At 40.7% G+C, this 22,323-nt stretch overlaps 1 protein-coding gene across 7 annotated transcripts in view; it reads right to left on the bottom strand.

Annotated features, from left to right (window-relative positions):
- ARID1B (AT-rich interaction domain 1B) overlaps positions 1-22,323 on the bottom strand; it is a 318,214-nt gene that overhangs the window by 211,847 nt on the left and 84,044 nt on the right. For all 7 annotated transcript variants that reach the window (XM_065732311.1, XM_065732346.1, XM_065732320.1 and 4 more), the window contains exon 4: positions 11,675-11,785. In XM_065732311.1, the coding sequence (XP_065588383.1) occupies positions 11,675-11,785 (111 nt within the window). The remainder of the gene's footprint in view (positions 1-11,674; positions 11,786-22,323) is intronic.

The raw sequence follows: 22,323 nt of genomic DNA, 5'->3' as shown, positions 1-22,323 counted from the left end.
ACCAGCTCTGCATTAAAAAGGAAGGTGATGGGGGTAAACACTGTATCCTCAAGATTATTCTGGATTTATTTGTCCTGGGGTGTGTCTCTTTTGAAGGCTGCTAACTAAACTCCGCATATGCAGAGAATGGGACAACGCCAGTGAGAGGAGAAGATGAAATGGGCATGCACATTAAAACACGATCCCAAAATACGTCCTTGACTCAAAACCTTCGCAGCTGTACCACAGCTCACGTGCTGGCTTCGGTATTTGCTTCAGTGACACCACGGCAGCATAGCAAGCTGTGCTGCGCTCTAGAATGCTTCAAAAAACACGGAATTCTTAAAAAAAAAAGTTAAAAAAAGAAGAAGAAAAAGAATAAAAGCCTGTTTAAATGGGAGCTGTGGGAAGCATTCAGGGCTTCCCTCCAAGTTTTCTGAGGGAAAGGAGGGAAAGGGTTAAACCCAAAGAAGAAAAAAAGCAAATCTGACTACATGTTTGAAAAAGCCTATAAAATGTTACAAGCAAAACAGGAAAGCTTGTGTTAATAATGCATAAACCAAAGGGGGCGGGAGGAGGGGGGGGCAGGGGCTCCCCGTTTAATGGCACGGCGCTTTATCCCCGCAGTCACATCCGCAGCAGCTCGCAGCGGCTCGGCGCGGAGCGGAGCGCTGCCCGCCCGGGGTCGGCCCCCGAGCCGCGGCCTGCTGCTGCCGGGCGCTACATACCAGCCCGGCTCAGCGGAGGCCATTACCCGCCCCGTCGCCATGGCGACGCTAACAGTGCGCCCGACTTCAAAGGCACGGCTGTAATGTCAGCCTGCCAGCAGCCAGAGGGAGCGGTAAGGGGACCTGCCCGGGCGGCCCCAGGGACAAAAATAACCGGGCGGCTCTGCCGTCTCGAGGGTTAGCCGCGAGTCAGCGAAAGTCGTCTTCACTTTGTTGCTCTAGATTGAGAGCAGGGAGATGTGCAAGAGAGAACTGTCGCAGGGAAAGAGGAAGCTGGCTTTCAGATTTTGCCACTGCGCAGATCCTAGCAATAAAGAATAACAGTAATACAGAGAGGTTGCCTCTGCTTATGCACTCTTTCCTCATCAACATGCTCTTACCATGCACGACACAAACTACTCACTTAGAAATCAATGTGTGGAGCAGCCTAGCAGCAGGATGGCATCAGCTCTGTTATGGCTGCCACCAGCCCGCCCTTCATGGGGCACTGCTCCTCTTGCCCCCAGGCCCGCTGCCATTGCCTCAACCAGGGCACGTGGGAGTCAGACCCTTCGCTTCCCTCTCCCCAGCCCTGAAGCTCCTGCCCTCACCAGAAAGGCACGTGCCCTCCAACAGGGCGCTATTCGGTCACCCACATCCCTAACAGCACTGAAGGAGCACGCGTGCTCCTTTTGGACACTGGAGCACAGCACAGTGCGTGGCTGAACCACCCTCTACCCAGCCAAGGTACAATCCAAGGCAGAGCCTGCTGCTGGCTTTTGTCATCCACCCTTTTAAGGCTGGGACACACACAAGCTTGAGCCAGGTTCAGTGCTTGAGACTAACCAATAATCCAACTGAGTTTGGAGGGAAAGCAGTACTGATCTGCCCTAAGTTAATCACGAATGCATGTGGGTTGTAGGCTACAAAATCCAGCTTTTGACAAAACTGAGCCCATGGCATCTGTACGAGAGTACACCGGAATCTGAAGCCAATGAGAAATTCAGATACACAAAGGTTATACATAATGTCTTGGACTGCTAGAAAAACAATTCTTTATAAAGACTAAATAAAAATAGGGTTGGGGTTTTGTTTGGTTGGTTTTGGTTTTTTTTACTTGAACATACAGCTGATTGTGTTTTGTTTCCAAATTACACTTTACATGGATGTGGGTGGTGAGAAAAAAAACACACATCAGCCTATAGGTGCTTTAATTACTCCTCAAACCCAGTGTCACTGCAGACTGTAAGTGACAGAAGACAGCGCTCACCCCACGTGGCTAACTAACTGCAGCCTTCTGACCACATCTCCATGGAAATGGAGGTCAAGCAATCAACATTATTATACAGGAGGTGAAAGTTCGTTTTTCTGGCAAAAATAAGGTAAAGGTTCTGCAGGATTTACTTCAATCTGACCTGTAGTGCTGTGAAAATAGGCATTAAAAAGCAGGCACTTAAAAACATTTGTTGGTGGTGGAGATAGATAGGATACATATATATATATATGTATGTTTTTGCCAGGTTCTCCTGTAAACTAACCAGTAGAACAGAAGAGCTAAACTGTTTGTGAGTGTAAAAGTGCCTTTCATGGGATCTGGTATGTGACCTCTGCCTCTTCTCAGCCAAGGAACACTGCTCCCTCAGCAGCCCAAATGGCCACACTCACTCCATGCTGCCCTCCCAGCACCAAAAAGCCCTCTGGCCAGAGGCAGATGAAGACATGGAGCCAAAAATGTTCTGTACTTTGTAATACCTCAGAATAGGAACAAAAAGGCTGTTACTGTGATTTCCAGCAAGACAAAATGTCTAACGAGCCATGCCGAAGAATCAGCAGTCATTTAAAAACAACAGTATGGTGTGTATTCAGTCTTCCTAAGCCTTCTTTAAAAGCAAAAACTAAACAAAGGAAAAGAGTGAAGACAGAGGAAAAATGGACTATAAGGCAATCCAAACGAAGCAACAACTATGAGATGTTATTATAAAAAACAAAACACAGATCCTAAAATTTTATAGTCCTGTTTCAATAAATCTTGAAGAACTGTGCTGAAAACTGCACTGAACAACTTTCCTTTTTTTCCCTACTTTCATGTAGGCATCTAATGATACAATAAACAAAGAGAATGAGAAAAAGAGAAAAAAAGGCTTTTATGAAGTTTTCATTAAGCACTATTATTAAAATCCTGACACAGTCTGTAAATTAAACAAGGGAAATAGAGAATCTGGTGTTTTTCTTTTGTCTCCTCTGCAGTATTCTATGAAAATCTGGTAAGGCTTTCAGTTAATTACAAAAGTCAAAACAGAGGGGTAACATTTGGAATTAAGCTACCTTCCATAACATAATGAATCAGTTCACTAGGGCTAATATCTACATTTAATCCATACACCATTTACCTATGTTATCTTGCAAAGTTATTTTGATTTTGCAAGTAAGTCTACGCTTCCAGTTCCTTTATTCCCTTATTTCCTGAAAACAAGTACTGGCCACCATCTAGTTTGCAGTTAAATAACAGAACATTTTGAACTTCTTTCATTACCTTTAGTGCAACATGCATTGGCAAAATTTGTCATCTATGATACTATAAATGCAAACACAAGCACCCACTTTCCAGTGCTCTGACATGAAACAAGCTTTGTTCTCCTAACTAGGTCCACTACTGTGCGTTCAGCAAACCGTACTAAAGCTTACGGATGCATAAAGTATTACTACATGCAAACATACAAACTTATACTCTCATGTTTGCTTATCTTTATATTACTTCCCAAAATGTTAGTTTAAATAACATGGTGGAAAACGCGCTGTGAAGTGAATTTCTCTGTCAAGGGGGAAGAAAATACCATGTTCATTTATAAATTCATGCCACTTAACTAAGATGTGAAATAAATGATCCAGAATGACACATTTTCCTATACTAATGCAGTTCTTCAAATATGCCTCAAAATTCAGGCCCTACTTCTAATTTAGCACAGTAGGTCTCATTTCATAGGTTGAGATGATTAAAAGGGTCAGCTGCAATTGTTTGCTTGGAAAGAAAGATCAACAGTCTAAACACTGGGGCACTGAAAGTAGCCTTTTCCTGATGTTGCCAGCTTTTCTATCTTGATTTCAATCCACTACAATGCTTCACCCCTGAAATTACATTGCCAATTCAAACAAGACCCTCTTTTATCAAGTCCTGTGAGACTGGAACCGCATTTGGCATTATGGACAAAATGGCACATATTAATTGGTATGGTGTTCAGGAAAACCAATGCAGTCAGTTACAGGGCTAACAAACACAAATGAAAAGAGGCCTTCACTAGGTATTTTTATCTGTCTATATATGTTCAAGGTAAAATGATAGTGCTAGCCTTTGTACATGTAACAAACACTTCAGAAGCACTTTTTCGTATGCGCAGACTCTACAAAAGCCATCAAGATTGGTCTCCTCAAGGGAAGACTTCACAGTGAATCCAACACACAGCTCCAGCTAGGGAAGGAAGGTCTCAGAGAATTAAGCATTACAAAAGATGTTACATTTCAAGAAAACATCTGAGAGAAATTTTTGAATCCGTTTCAAACTTCAGAAAAGTAAAGCAAAACCAGAATAGCCTCCCACGCTACAGGCCTGACTTCACTGGGATTCCAGCACAGCACTACAAAACGAGCAGTACATGACAGACGCTTAGCACTTGTGCTGTGAGGGTACCAAATCCTTAGCAATTATGGATGGACCATAAACAATCAGACAAAGCATTGTGAAACCCGGCCTAAGCTTAATGCTATGAGCCATGACCGCATGGACATCTGCTTACACAGCAACAGGACCACTCAGAAGCCAGTTTCTAATAAAGACTCATCATGTTTTTGGTTTTTTTTTTCTTTCTTTAAAACAAAAACAAAAACCTAAGTTGCATAAATAGCACCAGAAGCCAGCACATTCCCAAGCCAGCAGGAATAGACACTAGTAGAAAAAAGAATGCATCTACTGCTAGGCTTCAGATGTTGCTGGCCGGAAGGAGGTGCTGTGTTTAGTCAAGATTACGAAGCCGAGGTCACCTTTCAGGATGGCTGGTGTGCCCACGTAAAGGAGTCATTCTGGGGAAGAATAATATCCTATCTTTAAAATACTTGAGGTAAAAAGAAAGGAAAAAAACAGAACATTTACAGAGTCTCAAGTACTTCCTGAAACGGTATCCGAGCAAATAATACTCTTTTGTCTTACTTTCTGTGTGGCAGTCCTGAAGTTCCAACACACAAGAACTAAGATATGGACCAGTGAATATACCACATTTTGGAATTTATAGTGTGCTATCAACTCAAAATGTACTAACAGCCAAACCTGTGGTGAGGCTTATGTGCCTGTATAAACACTGTATGTATCTATACAGAGCATGTAAAATATTCAAAAAAGAAAAATAAAATAGTCCTCAAATCCAAAAAAAACCACAACCCAAACATCCCCCTGGAATTCAAAAGTCTGAAGCATTTTAGAATTAGGTTCCCAAACACGTAACTTAAAAGTGCTGACTTGGAAATGGAGGCAGACTACAAGGACAGCTAGCACAGTCACCATCCCTGCAGCAGGCACATCTGAGCCGAGCATGCAGGAGCACTGCTGCAGCCTCAGGCCTTGCACTCCGTGGCAATGTGAGGGGCTTCAGTCCAACCCCCACATTATGCTGCAGGCGGTTTGGGACCACCACAAGCACAGGCTGGTTGCCCCTGCTTGCAAGGGGCAGCAGCCTACAGAGAGGGAACAGCTAGAGGGGAAAAATGCTTCAACCACCCAAATTTGATCTTGTTTCTTTAATTCTCGAGTCAACACCAATACTGATTTGGTACTTGGAGCTGCAAAGTACTTTGAGGCAATTGCTAATGGCTTCAAAAAGCAGGAAAATATTAAGACTTTAATATTCCACCTAGGACAATATTGGCCTATTTAAACACAAGTTTTTGCAACATTATCCACTACTGGGATCTATAATCACTTATCAGGTTTCCCAAGTAAGTTTTATGTAGAGGTCAAGCTAAGTATTTCTTTTCACGTTCCTAAATTTTCCTAGATCCTATGAGTGATTTTGTTATTACAAGTATACTAAAAACACTGTAAACAAAGTATTTTGAAAATGGAAAACTTTAAACCAAGCATCTTTTTTTTCTTAAACAGTATCGAAAAAAATCAGTTTTAATACATCAGTAGCAGCCTGAACACCATTTTTAATGTAGATAATATGATCACGATAACAAGGAAAACTAAACAATTTTTTAAAAGCCCAAAACACAAGTGATGAACAACAGGACTTCCTTTTCACATTACGAAGCTTAATTTTCATAGCAGGAGACTCAATTCAAGAATCAGGAACTTCTGTTCAGCGCTTCAGTTTACCCCTACTCACACAGCATGCACTCAGGGCCACTCTGCACTACTTTAATCACACGTCCACCCAAAAAGGAATGTAAAAGTTGACTCTCTCAGGGAATCTATCTGATCACCTACAGTGATCAGAAAATCTGGCCCCACAGAAATCAAGTGTAAAACACATGAACATTGGGTAGGCCAGGAACTTCAATACCACAACACTAAGTGCAAATTTGTTCCCCCAGTGATATCTCAGAGGGGTTATTTCAGAGGAGCTTCAGTGGCTCATACAGAATCTGACCCACTGTGCAGACCCGCTCCAGGCCATAAACTGGTTGTCACATACAGTCTGTATGAACACAAGTACCAATGCTTTGCACCTCAGAAATGCACTCTATACATATGAGTTGCATGAAACTTATTTGAGCTACAGATTGATTACACGGAATGACAAGAGGAAAAAAGAAACAAGCTAGCCACTGCACTTGATCTGGAATTAAAATGACTTGGAGAATATGGCAACTTTTTCCAACTCTATGCATAATGTCTAAGAAAAGCATTTGAGAAGGCTTAGTCACTTCTTTGCAACTTGAAGCTTTTTTCCTTTTATTCCAGGCTTAAACAAAGTTCAGTGGGGCATCAAACTGCCTCAGTCTTAAATTACAGTCTGTACTTTAAAATAGAATGAATGCACCACATGTTCCTGAAGCTAGAGGGTGGGAGTGTTATTCACTGAAAATTGAAGGCTTGTTGAGTCAATAATCTTCTTTCAGAGAGTAACAATTTTCAGCTAAAATTTCTTGACCCAAACAAAGGAAAACAAGATCATTCAGTTATTTTACAACACTGCAGAAAAAGAAATGCAAGTGGGAAAGAGGCATACCAGTTTTATCCTACTTGATGTAGGAAACAATGGAAAATCTAATTGACAAGTGTTACTTACATTTCCTTCTTGTTCATAGCTTAACTTATCCCTGGTTATTTTCGGATGGAGACATGCACAGAAGCAAGTAACTACAGGACAGAGCTGTTACTATGTACTACACATGCATCTAACTACTGCCCACTGCTTTTACCTCCCAAGAATTACCAGGAATCCATTTACAGGTTTCCACCTCCCCACGCACCTCTTTTTTTTTAAACTGGAAACAACATCCTGGATGGGATGTAGACACCACTAAAGTTTTAATTTTCTAATTTGCTTATCTACAGAGAATTCAACACTGTCTATAAAACGTGAGAGCTGCTGCACCATTTCTCCTTTAATACTAATTTATTGTTACCAAGGGGGTTACAGCCCCTAATTAATATTTACGTTATGGTTGTGCCCACATCCTCAACCACGATCAGGGATTATTGAGCTAAGCTTTTCATGAATGTCACCAGAGTCCCTCATCCCAGGGGTTTAACCTCCAAGAAAAGGAGATATTTCCTAACTGACAACTAAAGTTTCTCAAACTGTGCTGGAAATTCTTTTCCTGGCTTAAGACTTCAGCCATCAAGAGCACTTGTTCAGAGAGAACTCCCCTCGCTGGAGATGATTTTCCAAGCTACTTTGTATTCTAGAAGTTACACGAGGAATGTGAATTCCCAAACCATTCCATGCATTTCCTCACAGCCAGCAACTATCAAGATACATCCAAAATGACGTTGATCCATGAGCCAAGTGTATCTAGTCTTGTATTTATAGTTCACCGCTACATCTCAACAGAGGCCTCCTGCAATCTACAATGAGAAAAGTATGTCACGCAGAAGAATGAATGTCCAGCACTCTATACATCCTACAAAGGCTTTCTAAAAATGAGGTAAAACAGAACTGTGAAGTAGCTAATGAAGTCAGGAAGGAACTGCTGAAGTACAGTTTTCCACGGTACCAAGAGTAATGAAACAAGGCATCTTAAAAGATTTACCTGTCCTATCCAAACAAGAGTATGTATTATTTGAGGCCCACCTTACTTTGAAGCTCATACACCAAGAACCACAGCCAGCCAGAGCCAAACCTGACAAGTCATAGCACTGCACAAGATACAAAGAGCATTCTACCTCTGTGCCAGCTATCTTTTTGCTTCACATGAAAATTCTTCTGCCTCCACACAACGACTCAGTGAAGAAGTGGTGTTGTAGAACTAACGTGTGAGCACGCCAAGTCTGAGTGACCTAGCAAAGCACCAGTCCTCTTCACTCCAGATACAGCTTTCTGCCTTCAGCATCACATGAGCAATTACACAGCGATTCAGCCCAAAACTAACCCAGAAATAAGAACTATTTCTGAGAGGGTCAGTTCCCTGAGTCACAGCTGTGACAGCAGAGGATGTGGGAAGGCACAGATAGCACACTGGGCACACAGCAGGTCTGCAACCAACCTAACTTACAGGGAAGCCAAGCAGCTGCAGGACCTCATCTGTAAGTGGCTATCAGAAGAAATCAGCAGAAACCCTTGTTTCAAAAACCTTGACAACCTTGGGTAGGCCATTACACCTCAAACAAGTACAATTAGCACTGAGGAAAAAAAAGAACATACCATATTAAAACAGAACAAACTAAAAAACCCAATATCCATCTGACATGACTTTCATAATGATACCAGTAAAAAAAATTAAATTAATCCATCTCTTCTGCACTTCATTCTACAAACACAATCCAACATAAACACAGACCAAATTACTCATTAAGGCAAAATAAAGTATTACTCTTCACAGGCACACACACAACCTATGCTGACATAAGCTCCTTTCTTGCAACAGCAAATTTGCAGATATATCATTCAGAAGGTTCTTCCTACAAGTCCGCTCTATCTTTCCCACAATAGCAGAAGTGTGTATTTTGTATTATCCCTTAAACCTCAGTAAATATATTCTGTAGTAGCTGTTCTCCAGACAATTGCATTCAGGCTTCTCCCCCTTTATTCTTCCACTCTAATAGGGAACAGTTTCTGTTTATTACTTCCTTTCCTTCACAGAGTACCCAACTCCCGTGTTTTCTCAAAAGCTTGAGATTTCCTTCTAATTGTGACCCCAACAAAAGTGCTTAGAGCACTATTCTATGCAACTTTTCATTTGGGCTCTTGGTGACTCCACATGGTTAAAGACCTCCGGGTCAAACCCTTCAAATATCAGAGCGTTTAGGAAAAGGAAAGCAAGCATTGTATAGAATCTGACAGGCCATTAGAAGTAGCTAATAAAGCCATATTTTGCTTGTAGCCGTTTGTTACCAACCCACATTACAAATTTGTCTGCTTTGAACTTTATGGGAACATTCATGCCAGGACTTTTATATACAACGTGTGAAGGAAATGGAACAACCATTGAGCTGTTTAGCTGTGCTTACTGTGACACAAACCTGCTGAAAAAGCTCTCTAAAAGGATGACACAAGTCAGCATTCAGTGCTGCAAAAAGTGGCCAGCTCCTCTTCAAATCCATCAAAGGGAAACTCTTTTTTTCAGAGCCACATCAGAGAACACCATTCAGCATTTAGTATTACATCTCTTTTGTTGTTTTTAGAGATTCGTATAAGCTTGCTATGTAGCTGCTGTGATTTTACACAATGCCCTTAAGAAATAAAAAGATAACAGGCAAATTGTATAAATATCAGAATACCATGAAACAAAACATACCCAAATTTTATTAAAAGCATAACACCACAGCTCTCATTTCAAGTTTTAATACACAAAGACTTACTGACTACCCTCAAGAACAGCATTATCTTGAAAACAAGCTTAAGAAGCCACATTTAGCATCCTAAAATGATACTAGAACCAGAAATACTAAATGAGGAATAGTGATCACTGAATTTCATAACCAGTTGAAAACTGAATGCAGGCCTCTTGATCAAGGGAAAAAAAAATGTTTACATGGTCAAACCATCCTTACACCTAGTACTAAGTTTTATATTCAAGTCTTCATCTTGCTTGCCATACTCTGAATGCATGGGTGCTTCCTCAGTTCTAAGACATTTGCTTTGGAAGTAAGTTTGCTCACAGTAGCAAAAAGACAAAGTTACAATATACTAAGGGTTGCAGTCGTTCTTGAATTTGGAAAACTACAATGCCTCCCATTCTCCTCCCTGTCAAAATGGAGGTTGGGGTGTTTGGTATGCAAGCTTTCCATAAGCAAAGGCTCTGAATAACAGCATTTACAACAAACCTACAGTTTAAGCTACACTGCCAAATTGGTTTACATTCAGTGTTAATACCACCAGCTTACTCATACCTAGAATAATAATGAGCTACTAAATATACCGAACACTTAGGGACACAGATAACACCCAAGTCTGCTTAGATACCATGGTGATGGAGGTAGGACAGAGCATGGATTAGAAGTAGGACAACTGTTTAAGAAAAAACACTGGCAAATTAGAACATTATTTAATAAATAAATAGTTCTATATATCCTAATAAACATTGTTCATAAAAAACTGAAGTAAGAAGTCCCTTTTAATTAAAACTTTTTTTTTAGCTAGCTGTTGCCTAAACCATTCCACATCCACTAGCACCTCTTTTTAAAGTAATTGCCAGTGCTCATTTTTGAGACCTGTTCAGAGAAACTGGTGTTCTTAAAAAAGGGTTTCCTGTCAAATTAATACTAGTTCAAAGCCATCTGTATCAAACAGATAAATCTTCTCACACCAGTTTTCATAGCTTCTCCTGAAGCAGGCATGTCTCAAATATCATGTAAAGAATTTGAGGCATATATACTCTCCTGGGTGCCTAAGATATAACTTTAAATGCTGTGAAGATGATTATTACCCTACTCTTAAGAACTGACAATAGTGCCATGTGTCAGAGGGAAAATACACAACAAACTACCACACTTCACACATACGTTCGGTGTTTTGATAAGGTACACTCTTCAGAGGAATCTCTGCTAACTGGAAATGAATAGCCACGAAACTGGTGGAAAAATTCTACAGGTTTGCAGTACATTATTCTGAACTAAACATCACATAGCATGAAACAGTTACCTTTCAAGCTGAATGTAATATATTCTTGTTAGCTGAAATTAGGGCTGTTGTATTACCAACAAACAAGAAAATCTGCATACCAACATCAGCTTATAGAGACAAGGCCAAAGAGTATTTCAACAATGACAGTAAAATAAGACCTTCAATAACATGAGTAGCTGCAGTACCTTTGCAAAGTGTATTAAGTGCACTGTTTTCCCCCACAGCAAATGCGGAGAGATCAGAAAACAAAGATTTTTCCAAAATGATCTCCCAACCGAACAATCAACTTAGCCCAAGTATCATTACCACTCCCACTACTACACTTTTGTCTGTAGTAGTAGCCTGGTGCAGAATTAACACATCAAATTAATTACTTATGCTTAGGGTTTGGAACAAATAACTCATGGTGTCAGCATTCTAAATCAAAATATACTGAAATCCATAGAAAACGGCACAGAAAAAAGCCTCTTCCTCATCAGATTGTTTTGTGCAAGTACAGAACTCCTAAGGCCCGAAAGAAATATCAATTTACTTCCTCTATGTGAATATACACGTGCACAGATACAAAACATGGATGTGGACAGAGACATCTTGAACCGGTACATCCCTTAAGCTAAGTCCACCACTCATATACAGGCTGTCATCAGCTTGTGAACAACCTTGCTTATTATTGAAAAACACTGTGCTGTAACAAAAACAATTTCTTACTGGTAAGCTCGATGGTCTTTCTTGCTGGATTAGGTTCAAGTCTTCATGGTTAGGCTTTCCTGGGGCCATAGGAGGTTGAGATCTGGTTCCATAGCCTTCCTGAGACATGTCCTGCAAAAACAGTTGTAACAGAATTGTTAACTTGACTCAGTAATTACAAATAAATTCGCTTCACATAATGGTGAAAATATAATGACTGCAATTAAAAAAACAACAGAAAATGAACACCAAGTTTTTACTAGTTAAATTTCCTTGAAAAATCTCCACAGGTACCACTGTGACTGACAGTTCTTGAAAAAAGCCCTGTGGCAGAGGGGTACACAGGTGTGCCTACAGGTGGCATGGAGTCAGACCACTGGCAGACAGAACATGTCCTCTGCTAGACAGAGCAACAGACAAAAAAAAAAAAAAATCAACAACCTTCTCAACGAATGGCCCCCATACCATAAAACAGGAATGAGCACCAAGTGGTCAAAACCTTCATCCTACTCTTAGACGAGTTACCAAGCCTTTTGATTAAATACTGAGCCAGGTGGAAGGACCAGATTGCAAATAAAGTTGTAACCCTGCTGTGTCATCAGATGCCTGTAACAACACTGGATTTACCACCACTATGACTGACACAGCTTTCAAAAGCTGCCTATCAAATGGTGGTAAAGATCACATCTGCTGGAGATGTGTTGCGTCCAATGGCTTAGAAGGAAATATTTAATTGAAAGCTGCCTCCAAAGCCCGTACCAGCAACTGGGGGATTTTCCTCCCAGTGCAAGCCCAAGCAGTCTTAAGTAATGGCCTGGCACCAGCCCCAGCCCTGCTGCAGAGGAGCCAGTGGGGGGCCAAACAAATCTCTCCCACCCCATATCCCGCAGCACACTTACTTGACACGCAAGGTACTTGCCTATTTTAAAGCCCTAGATTCAGGCTTCATTGTAGCTGCTATACTTCACACTAGCAGCTCCTACACTAATTCAGCAAGGAAAACAACAGAAAGCGCAATACCTCCTTCAGCATGGGTAACTGGCAAGGAAAGCTGAAAAACCAGTTCTTGACTGCTAGAAAAAGATATCGCGCCTTAAAGGTTTTTCTTAGTTGTTTCTAAGTTGCTCGATTCTCTTTTCCCCTTTCCTGATCACACTGGAGGTTAATTTGCCCCAGTTGTCCCCTCGCATCTACTGCTTCCATCGACATCTGCAAGAGGCCGGGCAACGCAGGACAGGGAGGGACACGGAGCCTTCCCTGTGCCACCCCCACCTGCAGTGTGCAGATCACATTGCTGCTGCTTGCAGAGGCTGCTTTCGCAGTCAAGTGTCCGTATCCACACAAGTTATTGCTCGCACGCAGCCTGCACAGACCAGTCGCGTTGCAGAGCAGGGAAGTGTTCTGTCTCATTTTGAGCCCTGCTGCTGACAGAGACATTTGTTAACAGCTGCACTGCTTCCATTCAGCCTCTTCCATTGCTTTGGGCTCTCCTGAGTTACTTCAAGGGATGCAGAAAACTCAGCAAAGCTCATAAAACAAAACCCGGCAAAGCTGGTCGGATGTGAACCCAATGAGGAGCGATCCGATCCGCAAGCCTGTGCCAAGCCAAATCAAGAAGCACTTAAAAGGCCAGCACTTCAATGTGGTTACCAGCAGAGGGTAACAATTAGGCTTAGGGGTGACAAAGGCTGATGGCTGAATGATGATTATCCCCTGTGACCCCCCGCACCCCCTCCGCCCAAACCGCCACTTGTCACACAGCTCTCCTGCTGCGCACACCAGCAGGTTCCTGTGGATTAGTGGCGAGGTTTAAAACCAACAAACGGCACAAGGCCGCCATTCAGCAGCCTTCACCCTGCCACAAAGGAGGAGAAAGGTGCAGGACAGCTTCACAATAGGCAAACAAATGAGCAAACCTCTGCGTTCCCCCTCATTTCAAAACACACGCGCACGGCTGTTGTCCCCGTGCAGATGCCTGTAACAAACCCTGCCTCGGAGATCTGGGCTTCCAGGTCACCTCTCCATGTGCTTCTCTAATTCTTTAACGATGAAAAAATACCAAACGAGAGCCGTCCGTTGGAACAGCAACAGAAACAAAAGCAAAAATCATCCAGAAATAACAAAAGTGGTGAAAAAAAGGTAAATGGAATACTTGTTTGGGAGACATCATTCTAGAAATACAATTACTCCTTTCTCTAAAGAAAATACTCCTAGAAAAAGAAAAGCCAGGAGCCTTTAATTCCTCATCAGATACCACACACAGGTTTTCCCGTTTGCTAAACTTGAAACTTCACTTCCTACTTATATTTCCAAAGCACAGGAAGGTGAGAGCAAAGAGACAATGCACCTGGTCATGAGAAATATCACACGTTGAGCAGAATTTACTTTTGCCTGAGCATTTGAAGACTTTGAGGTGTCTTTCCACATGCTGAAGCATACATAAAAGAATGACCAGTACAGCCTTTGTCTTTTTAAATGCACAACCTCCACAATGTCTTCCTTTCTGACTGCTGAAAAATCAAATCTATTTGCTCAATTCTAGATTATGTTTGGAAGCAAACACTGCAGACATTTGTGTTTATTACGATGAGGATACCTGTGTGCTTCAAACCAGACTGAGTCCACACACTCTGCCTATGTTCACTGTAATGACACTAGATCCTTTGATGACTGTAAACTTGGAAAGCGGCTCTTGCAAAATGAAAAATTGGTTTGCTCTCTAAGTTTGGGGCACAGGAATCTTCCTGAGGAAACATGTATGGGATTGTGTGTACAGTTTTTTGTGTTTATACGTATGTGCTGTCCAATAAAACTAGTCAAGTTTCATAAGAAACATGAATAAGAAACATGACAGTTAAATCACAGCACATTACACTAAGAAGTTGGTTCCATAACCATAGTAGTGTTTAGTTTCATTCTCCCTGAAAAACAGGAGTGAGAAAATCCCTAGTGCCTTACCTTCAGTACTTTGTGTTGGAAAACGCTGTTAACATACAGCGTATTACTGAATAGATAAAATGGATTTTGAGAGAGAAATAAAACATAAGGACAGAGGTATTAGGGTAAATTGTCCATCACTGAAGAAATGCACATTCTCACTTTCAGATTTGAAAGGTCATTTTTCTTTTCAGCACCTAGGGATGGATTTATCAGGAAATGACGGGAGGGAAATTAAGGGAAAAGGGAACATATTGCTATGTGTGCTACAGACATGGCTGAGAAGTCCCCCATTTACATTAGAGCTCAGTCTTCTCTAGATCTCTGATTTTTTCCTTTGACATCCAGTATTTTATCCATCAATGATATCATCTTTTGAAGCTGTGATTTTTTATGAATCGCTGAAAAACCTTCAACCCATACAAGACAAGAACGTGAGTATGACAGAAAGAAATCCAAGCTTCCATAAACAGAAGGCTATAAGTTTCCACTCACAACTTCCCAAATTGGCACAAATCCAATCATATCATAGCTGGTACACCACAAACTGTCAACAAAGTTGTAAAATAACTAAAAGCAGGGTTTTCCCCATCAGATTTTATAAAAGGCACTGGGAGTAATAATCAGCAAGTCATAAACATGTACTCTAAAATATCTGAAGTATAACCTGTTGTTTAGAAAATATTTATACTGCGTATTATTTCTGTAAATCAGAAAATGGGAAAGAAGAAAAATGAATATGGCTACATATGCATGGCTTAAAGTCTACATATTGGTTAAGTTGTCCAGACACCAGTCCATTAAGCATCATTGTATTATTATGGACAGTAACAATAACCAACTGCTTATCCACAAAGCCAGGTATTTTACTTCCTGCTCATGTATTTTCCAGCTTGGGCAAGAAACTGTGGTGGTATATAGAGCTCATGACGTGTAGACTGAGGAAGAAAAAGAAGGATATTTTCTTAGCTCTTGCTCTCTTTACAATCTTTTCGTCTTTAATTCTAGTGTGAGATGTCACTAACCCGGGGGTTTCAAATGAGAAACTGGGCTGCAGGGAAGTCAAAGGCTCCTTGTTCTTACCTCCCCCTATCTTGTAGCTGGGTGCCAACTTCTTACTGCACTGGGTCTTCACATGACCACTTTGTGAAAAGGGGCATCTTAAAGCTTGCCAGAAGACTAACTCCCTGACTCCCAGCTTTGTTCATGGAGTGGGACTGGCCTGGGGAAGGCTGGGTGAGAATGACAGAGGAACAAGACAGAAGCATGTTTCTACCAGTCACCAACTTGCAGACCGAGTCAGCTGCACAGCAGCCATTCTGGAGCCAGCCACAGATACACAAACTTCTTCGTGATGAACAAAACTATGCCATACTTCTGATCTCTAGCTGGACCCAGCTGAAGACAACCAAGTCTGTCCATATTTATGTTTTCTTTGCAAAACTGAATGAATGTAGCACTAGTATTCATAAAGCCACACAGATGAAACACACACTTGTTTTAAGTTTTGCTAGATAAGACTAATTATGATGCAGTTTGGATTATTTTTAATGGGTAATAAAAACATAGTAAAATCATCAATGTTTTAGGGAAGCCACATTTACAGAAAGGCTGTGTGAGAAATATCACTCAGGCTTCATCCTCTTCTATTGCAGCAAATTTCAGAGGGATAACAATCACTCAGGAAGGTAAGTATCAAGATGGTTAAACAGAAGCAAAATAATTTATGGAAAATAGTATTCTACTCTTAAATTTGAAAATCTCATTCAAAACTATTTTAGCACTTGTGTCCTTGTTTTAGTTAGTTTATCCGTAGAAGACTTAAGCTAAGAGAGCACTGAATTCTGCAGCAATGTGACAACAGCAAAATTGAAAGCAAATGTTCATTTTTTTCCCCACACCAATTGAGAATGGAGGTCAGAGCACAGTTAAACAGTCAAGATAAATATACAGCTCTACTATACAAGATTATTTTACTAATCTCTGAAGGGATACTAATGAATAGAAAAAAAGGCAAGTGATATGTTAATGGCTATAGAAAGACATATCTTGTTATCACTTACCAAAGTATCTTTGTGTGCTGTGTCGTTAAACAAAGATCAAGACATTTATTTTTATGCCGTCATGCAAAAAGCTACAAGAAAAAAATATTCCTTACCTAATAGTAGCATGTCACTAAATGTAGCATAATCCCTATGCAACCAACTTTGAGCTCCACCATAATGCCCAAGACATCATCTCCCCAAAAGTTCACTGTTTGACAGCGCAAGAAAAGCAGCAAAGGACAGCCAACTTGTTAAAGGAATACTGCAGGTAAGGCTGTACTCAGGAAAAAATGTTATGCCCAGGGCACAAGCAACACTGACATTCATGGAAGTGGACAACAGAATGCAGCCCTGTGGGGAATGGTCCGCTAAGGACAAAGAAGCAGATAACTTCACCTGAATCCCAAGCAGATGGTCTGCAGAGGTCCTACAGGGCATAGGTGGACTGCTGCAGAAGATCCTGGGTCAAGAATACATACATGTGTCCGGAACTTTGATGTTTATGAATCAGAAAGGGAAAAACAAAAACAAACAAAAAAAACCACAGGCAACTAAAGCCTTAGAAAAAAGGAAACTGGTATCTTCCAGCTGAAGAGCACTGTGTATAAGCCAGCAACCAAGTATCTGAACTACACAGGGAAAAAAGGTGAAGTCAGGAAAGAAGGGTTTGATATGGTACCACACCACCAAACCACTGTAGGTTGATTACTAATGCTGAAGATTACTGTATTGCAATAACAGTCAATGTTTAAGTGCTGAAATAAACTCTGCTCATTATCAAATACATAGACCTTTTCAAGCCAAGCCTCTACCACCACCAGAATGAAGGCAAAGAAAGCAGCTGTCCTGAGGTACAGTGAGTACCTGAAGAAATCTGGAAAACCTGCCAGTTTCAGGTATAGTAGACCAGTCATCATCAGGAAAACATCTGATCTTCCCTAATGTAATTAATGTCATCCCTTCTAAGATATCTTCAGTTTCATTCTAACAACTGTTTCCTAGATTGCTTCTAAAGCTAGTTCAAATACCATTTTCTCCCTTCATGATCCTTGTTATCACAGAATGACAACTGAGTTAAGTCTCAAGGTACAAGAGGGCAAGAAAAAAAAGTACTTCTTGCCTCAACTGCTGGCTGTTACAAATTATACTTACCTTAATTAAGCAAATGCATGATTAAGGCTAAGTCCATAACCCATTAAAAAACTCAAGAAGTTACTAGAAACTCAGACTACCTAACTATGTAAGGTTTTTTTTTTTTCCCCAGAACACCACACTGAAAACACACTGAACACACACAGGATCAAAAATAGCATCCCTCATCCTAGAGGAAGGAAGTTATTTGTTTGGACAGATTAGTTTAAGTCACATATCAGGTAACCTGAGACAACTAACATGAAAGATGAGTCCCACTTCCTAAACATTCTAGTCCATTTTTACATACGTATTGCCTGTATGGCCTCCAGGAGCCACATTAAGCTAGTGATGCAGGAAGAGCTCAAAGATGAAATCATTCTCTGAAACCCTTATCTCGCTATTCTCCTTCCCCCACTGCTGCATTCCACGGATCACAGAGCATATCAGTAGTGGATTTAATCAGAAACAAGACATTTCTTCTAGTTTTCTTCTCTCATACTTGTAACATTCTGCATGGAAAAAAAAAACATTCAAGTTTGATGTTTGTATTAAAATGTGACTGTCACATTGCACAGCCCAATAAATGGCCGTCAATTCTTAAATTATAGACAAAAAGAACAGTATAGCTTCTCTTTGTTCTACAGATGTAATGTTCAAGTGAGAGTAAAGAGATGAGAGCAAACCTGAAGATGTGAACTTGGAAATTATTTATATTTATAACTCGGAAGTGAGGGGTAAAGCAAGTATTTTATTTCCACAAATCTTCCCATGTTTACAGAGCTTTTTGAACTTTTCCTAAAAAACCCTACAAGGCCAGGCCATGCAACCACGCTTTCATTTTCTACACCCACTATTTCCTTTCCCTGCCCATCCTTTAACTGACAAAGCTATATTTAAAAGAAGAACGAACAAAGAAAGAGCGCCAGCAGCATTATTCACATGTCCTGTTCTTTCTTTTGGGATGAACCACCACATGAACACAATGACTTAGTGATCTCGTGCCACCTGGTGTCCTGCCCTGCCTGCCTCAGGCTCTGAGCTACCGAGGTGGGCTTCCAGCCCAAGAAGTGCTGTGAGCCCAAGACTGAGCTGAAAGCGATGGAGGAACTGAGTGGAACAGCACACCAAACCTGCCATTTCCTCCCAGTTGTTGGCCCCATGGGGCAGGAGCCGTTCCCAGACACCCACTGGGGTGGAGGAGGCTCTGGGAGCATATGGCTGGCTGGCAGAAACCAGGTCAGGGGACTGCCCACAGCTCACCGTGCACTGAAACCCTGCAGCCAGCTTACAGAATAAAGAGAAAAGCTGCACTGAGAGCAGCTGCTACCTCCAGGCGAACAGAACAAGGGACCCAGAGACAAGACTGCCATGAGGCTGAGAAACATCTCTGCAGCATTTTCTTTGGGGCCTGTCTATATGAGCCAAGACTTTACCCAAAGGCTCATGGAAACCTGCAACTCTGTAAGGAAAGGTTGTGAGCAGCACTCAGAACATGACTGTGGTCACATCAAACACTGAGTGGATGAGAGGCTTCAGTTGGCTGTTTGTTGTTTTGTTTGCTTTCCTTCCCTAATACAACATTATATTTATGTTACAGACAACACCTGTAAAACAGTCCAGTGACACTCATCAGGTTTTCCCCTAATACTCTACCACAGAGCCTCTTAAAAGAATCAACTGACATGAGGTTTGACTGCTGCTCAACAACAGGAAAATCCTAACAGATGGAAGTGAAATTAAGATGAAGAAAAGTCTGGAATAATTTTGGGATAGAGGGTTTTCTCAGCCCAACCCTACCATCTGGGTTAACTGAAACTGCTGAAATGTGAGAGGGTTAGTGTGGCACATTTGGGGCTGCTGGAGGCAGGGCATTAGCTGTGTTACTGACCTCTCTAGCTCCGTAGAGAAAGAGTACCATAACAGCACAAGAACCCATAAATCCAGCTACCACATTAAAAAAATATCATAGTTGAGGGAATAGAAAGAGCATAGAAACTTAGAGAAAGAACAACAATTTACAGGTGGAAGCACCCAGAAGCAATTCAGTGGACTGCACAACACAGTAGTATAAGCCAGCACAAGCAAACTATTTCTTTGATCTTTGAGATAGAAAAGCCTTCAACACCATCACCACAACCACAATGTTTTCAAGACAAAGTATTCCCAACTGGGCTGCTGCTGGGAGTAGTCAAAAATGGGAGGGTGTGGAGAGAAAATGGTGAAAACTTAAACCTCTTCTGTGACCAGACCACTGGTCTTCTAACACATCAATGAAAAACCAAACAGAACTGTGACATCTAGTAAATGTGGGTAAAGGATTTCTAGGAAATAAAGGAACAAGAAACCTCTCATTCTTTGTTGACGATGACATAGCAAGCCCTTTGTGAACTCTGTAGGCAGAGACACAAAAAACAAAGCCTTTATACCTACATTTAATTTTCTATCTAAAAATATGCATGCAGAAGATAGGTTGCAGATGGGTGCTTAGCCATCAGGCAGAAGTGAGAGGAAGAGGCTGGACAATTCCATAGCTTGATTACTGAAGGAACAGCATTCTAAAAGCTGTTCTAAACTGCACTACGGGAAGATAGGAAGTAAAAGGGAAGCACTGGAAAAGACTTCCTTTCCTGTGAATATACATAATGTAAATGCTGACCTATATTCAGATAACACTGTCTTTGCAACAGAATTCCAACTCAAAATGCAGAAAATAAAAACCAAACATCTTTGAATACTAAAGAAAATATGAGCAGTGAAGAAATACAGCAGTAAGTTTTATGCCAGGAAATATTAACACACTTATTTTCCCTACCTCTGAGGAAAATAATGTGTGTTAATTTAAAGGCCATAAAAGAACACTGCTGTGTTGCGAGTGACCATAAGGTATAATTTACAAGACCACTAAAATTTGGAATATATACTGCTTACATAGAAAAACAAAAATCTGTAATTATTAACGCCTTCCAGACTTCACAACTTCATCACTTAATTCACTGTACTGTCCCGATCACATCTCAGTTTTTTCCTTAGAAAAGATTTGCACACTTACGTTCTAAAACATTTGCATATGCACACTTGTCTATGAACACCCATTAGATTAATGGATCATAAAGTGATTATTATGTGATCAGGTATCTTTTGAAAAACGTACCAATCTGGTTAACTTACAGCTAAATTTCAGAGGCACAGATAACATTATTTCTGGGATATTAATTTTGATCTCAGAATAATAGTACAGTACTCATTTAATAATAAGGAGAGTGGTAAGAGGAACAACACTAGTTATGATCACTCATCTACTAAAACAAAATAGTTTTTTTTAATCAGTCTGCATTCCAAGAGTTTTACTACCAAGTTAATTAATAGACTCCTACTCTAATACTTAAATGCCAAGCAATTAATGGCACTGAACTATAAATGGCTTTGTCTTTGCTCTTGTAAGGTTATTTTATAAAGCAAATGCAATTCTATCACTTCAGTGATTTAATGCAGGCTTTGTGAGGTTAATATTCCCAAGCAGTTGTAGAATAAAGAACTGCTTTAATTAACCTTCTGTGATTTAAATACTGAGAGAAATCAGAATTTAGAAACTTTAAACAATGCCACCGTAACAACAACAATGCTACCATCCCGTGGATCAAAGCCAAACCACTGACTGATTTGAGAACACTGAAAAGCACATTTACACATGTGCATCTCACTGTATTCGTAACCTTGAAAAAGGCAGAACACACTTTTCTACACAGAACACACCAAATCAAATGACAGATTTCACAGTCTTTGCAGTTGAGGTGAGAAGTCTTTCTGTTCAGGATTATTTACTTATGAATGCCATTTTCTTGAGCTTCTTTTGAGCTGCAGAGATTTTTCGTTACTGTTCACTGAACCTACAATTGGATGCTTAAAAAAAGTAGCCAACAGGAGCTGACTTCCCTCTTGCCCCAGAATAATTTGCTCTTTTCCCAGTTTAGCAAAGAAGAGGCTCCTATTACCAGTGGTTCCTGATGATGCTGTGCACCAACTTCATTTCAATACAAGGGAAAAAAACAAAAATCAGACTAGGGCCTCTGCATCATTCATTATAAAAGCCAATGAGCTGTGATACATGCTTACAATAAAAAGTAAAATTTCTCCAGATCTGAAAAATTAACACCTATTATAAATAGAGATACAAACCACCAAGGGAAAAATGAAAGGGTTTTGATTCATGGTGCTGAACAAACAGCACTTTACCCAAACGGGCAACAAGCAGCTATTCCCACTGCTGGGAGAAGACGTAGCACAAGAGCCATAGTTTCACCAAACTCCTGAGCTGCTTAAGTAACCTCGGCCACAGGCTTAGCAATAACTAAGTGTTACTGCAGCATCGTGCTTATAAGACTTCATAAAAGCAGAAATTAGACTAGCTGGCGAGGACTTTGATCAGTTAAGCATTCACTGAACATAATACCAGTTCAAACATCATTTGCTGTTCCTGAAAACACTTCTTAAGAAAGGCAAAAAAAAGTAAACATTAACTTCATGCACAAGTACAGTTTCTACTTTTTTCCACCT

Source organism: Cyrtonyx montezumae, unplaced genomic scaffold (assembly GCF_038088225.1).
Source record: "Cyrtonyx montezumae isolate F1298 unplaced genomic scaffold, pur_monq_1.0 scaffold_0, whole genome shotgun sequence".
In the NCBI taxonomy this organism is placed as follows: Eukaryota; Metazoa; Chordata; class Aves; order Galliformes; family Odontophoridae; genus Cyrtonyx; species Cyrtonyx montezumae.
This window is presented reverse-complemented; position numbering and strand designations above follow the sequence as displayed.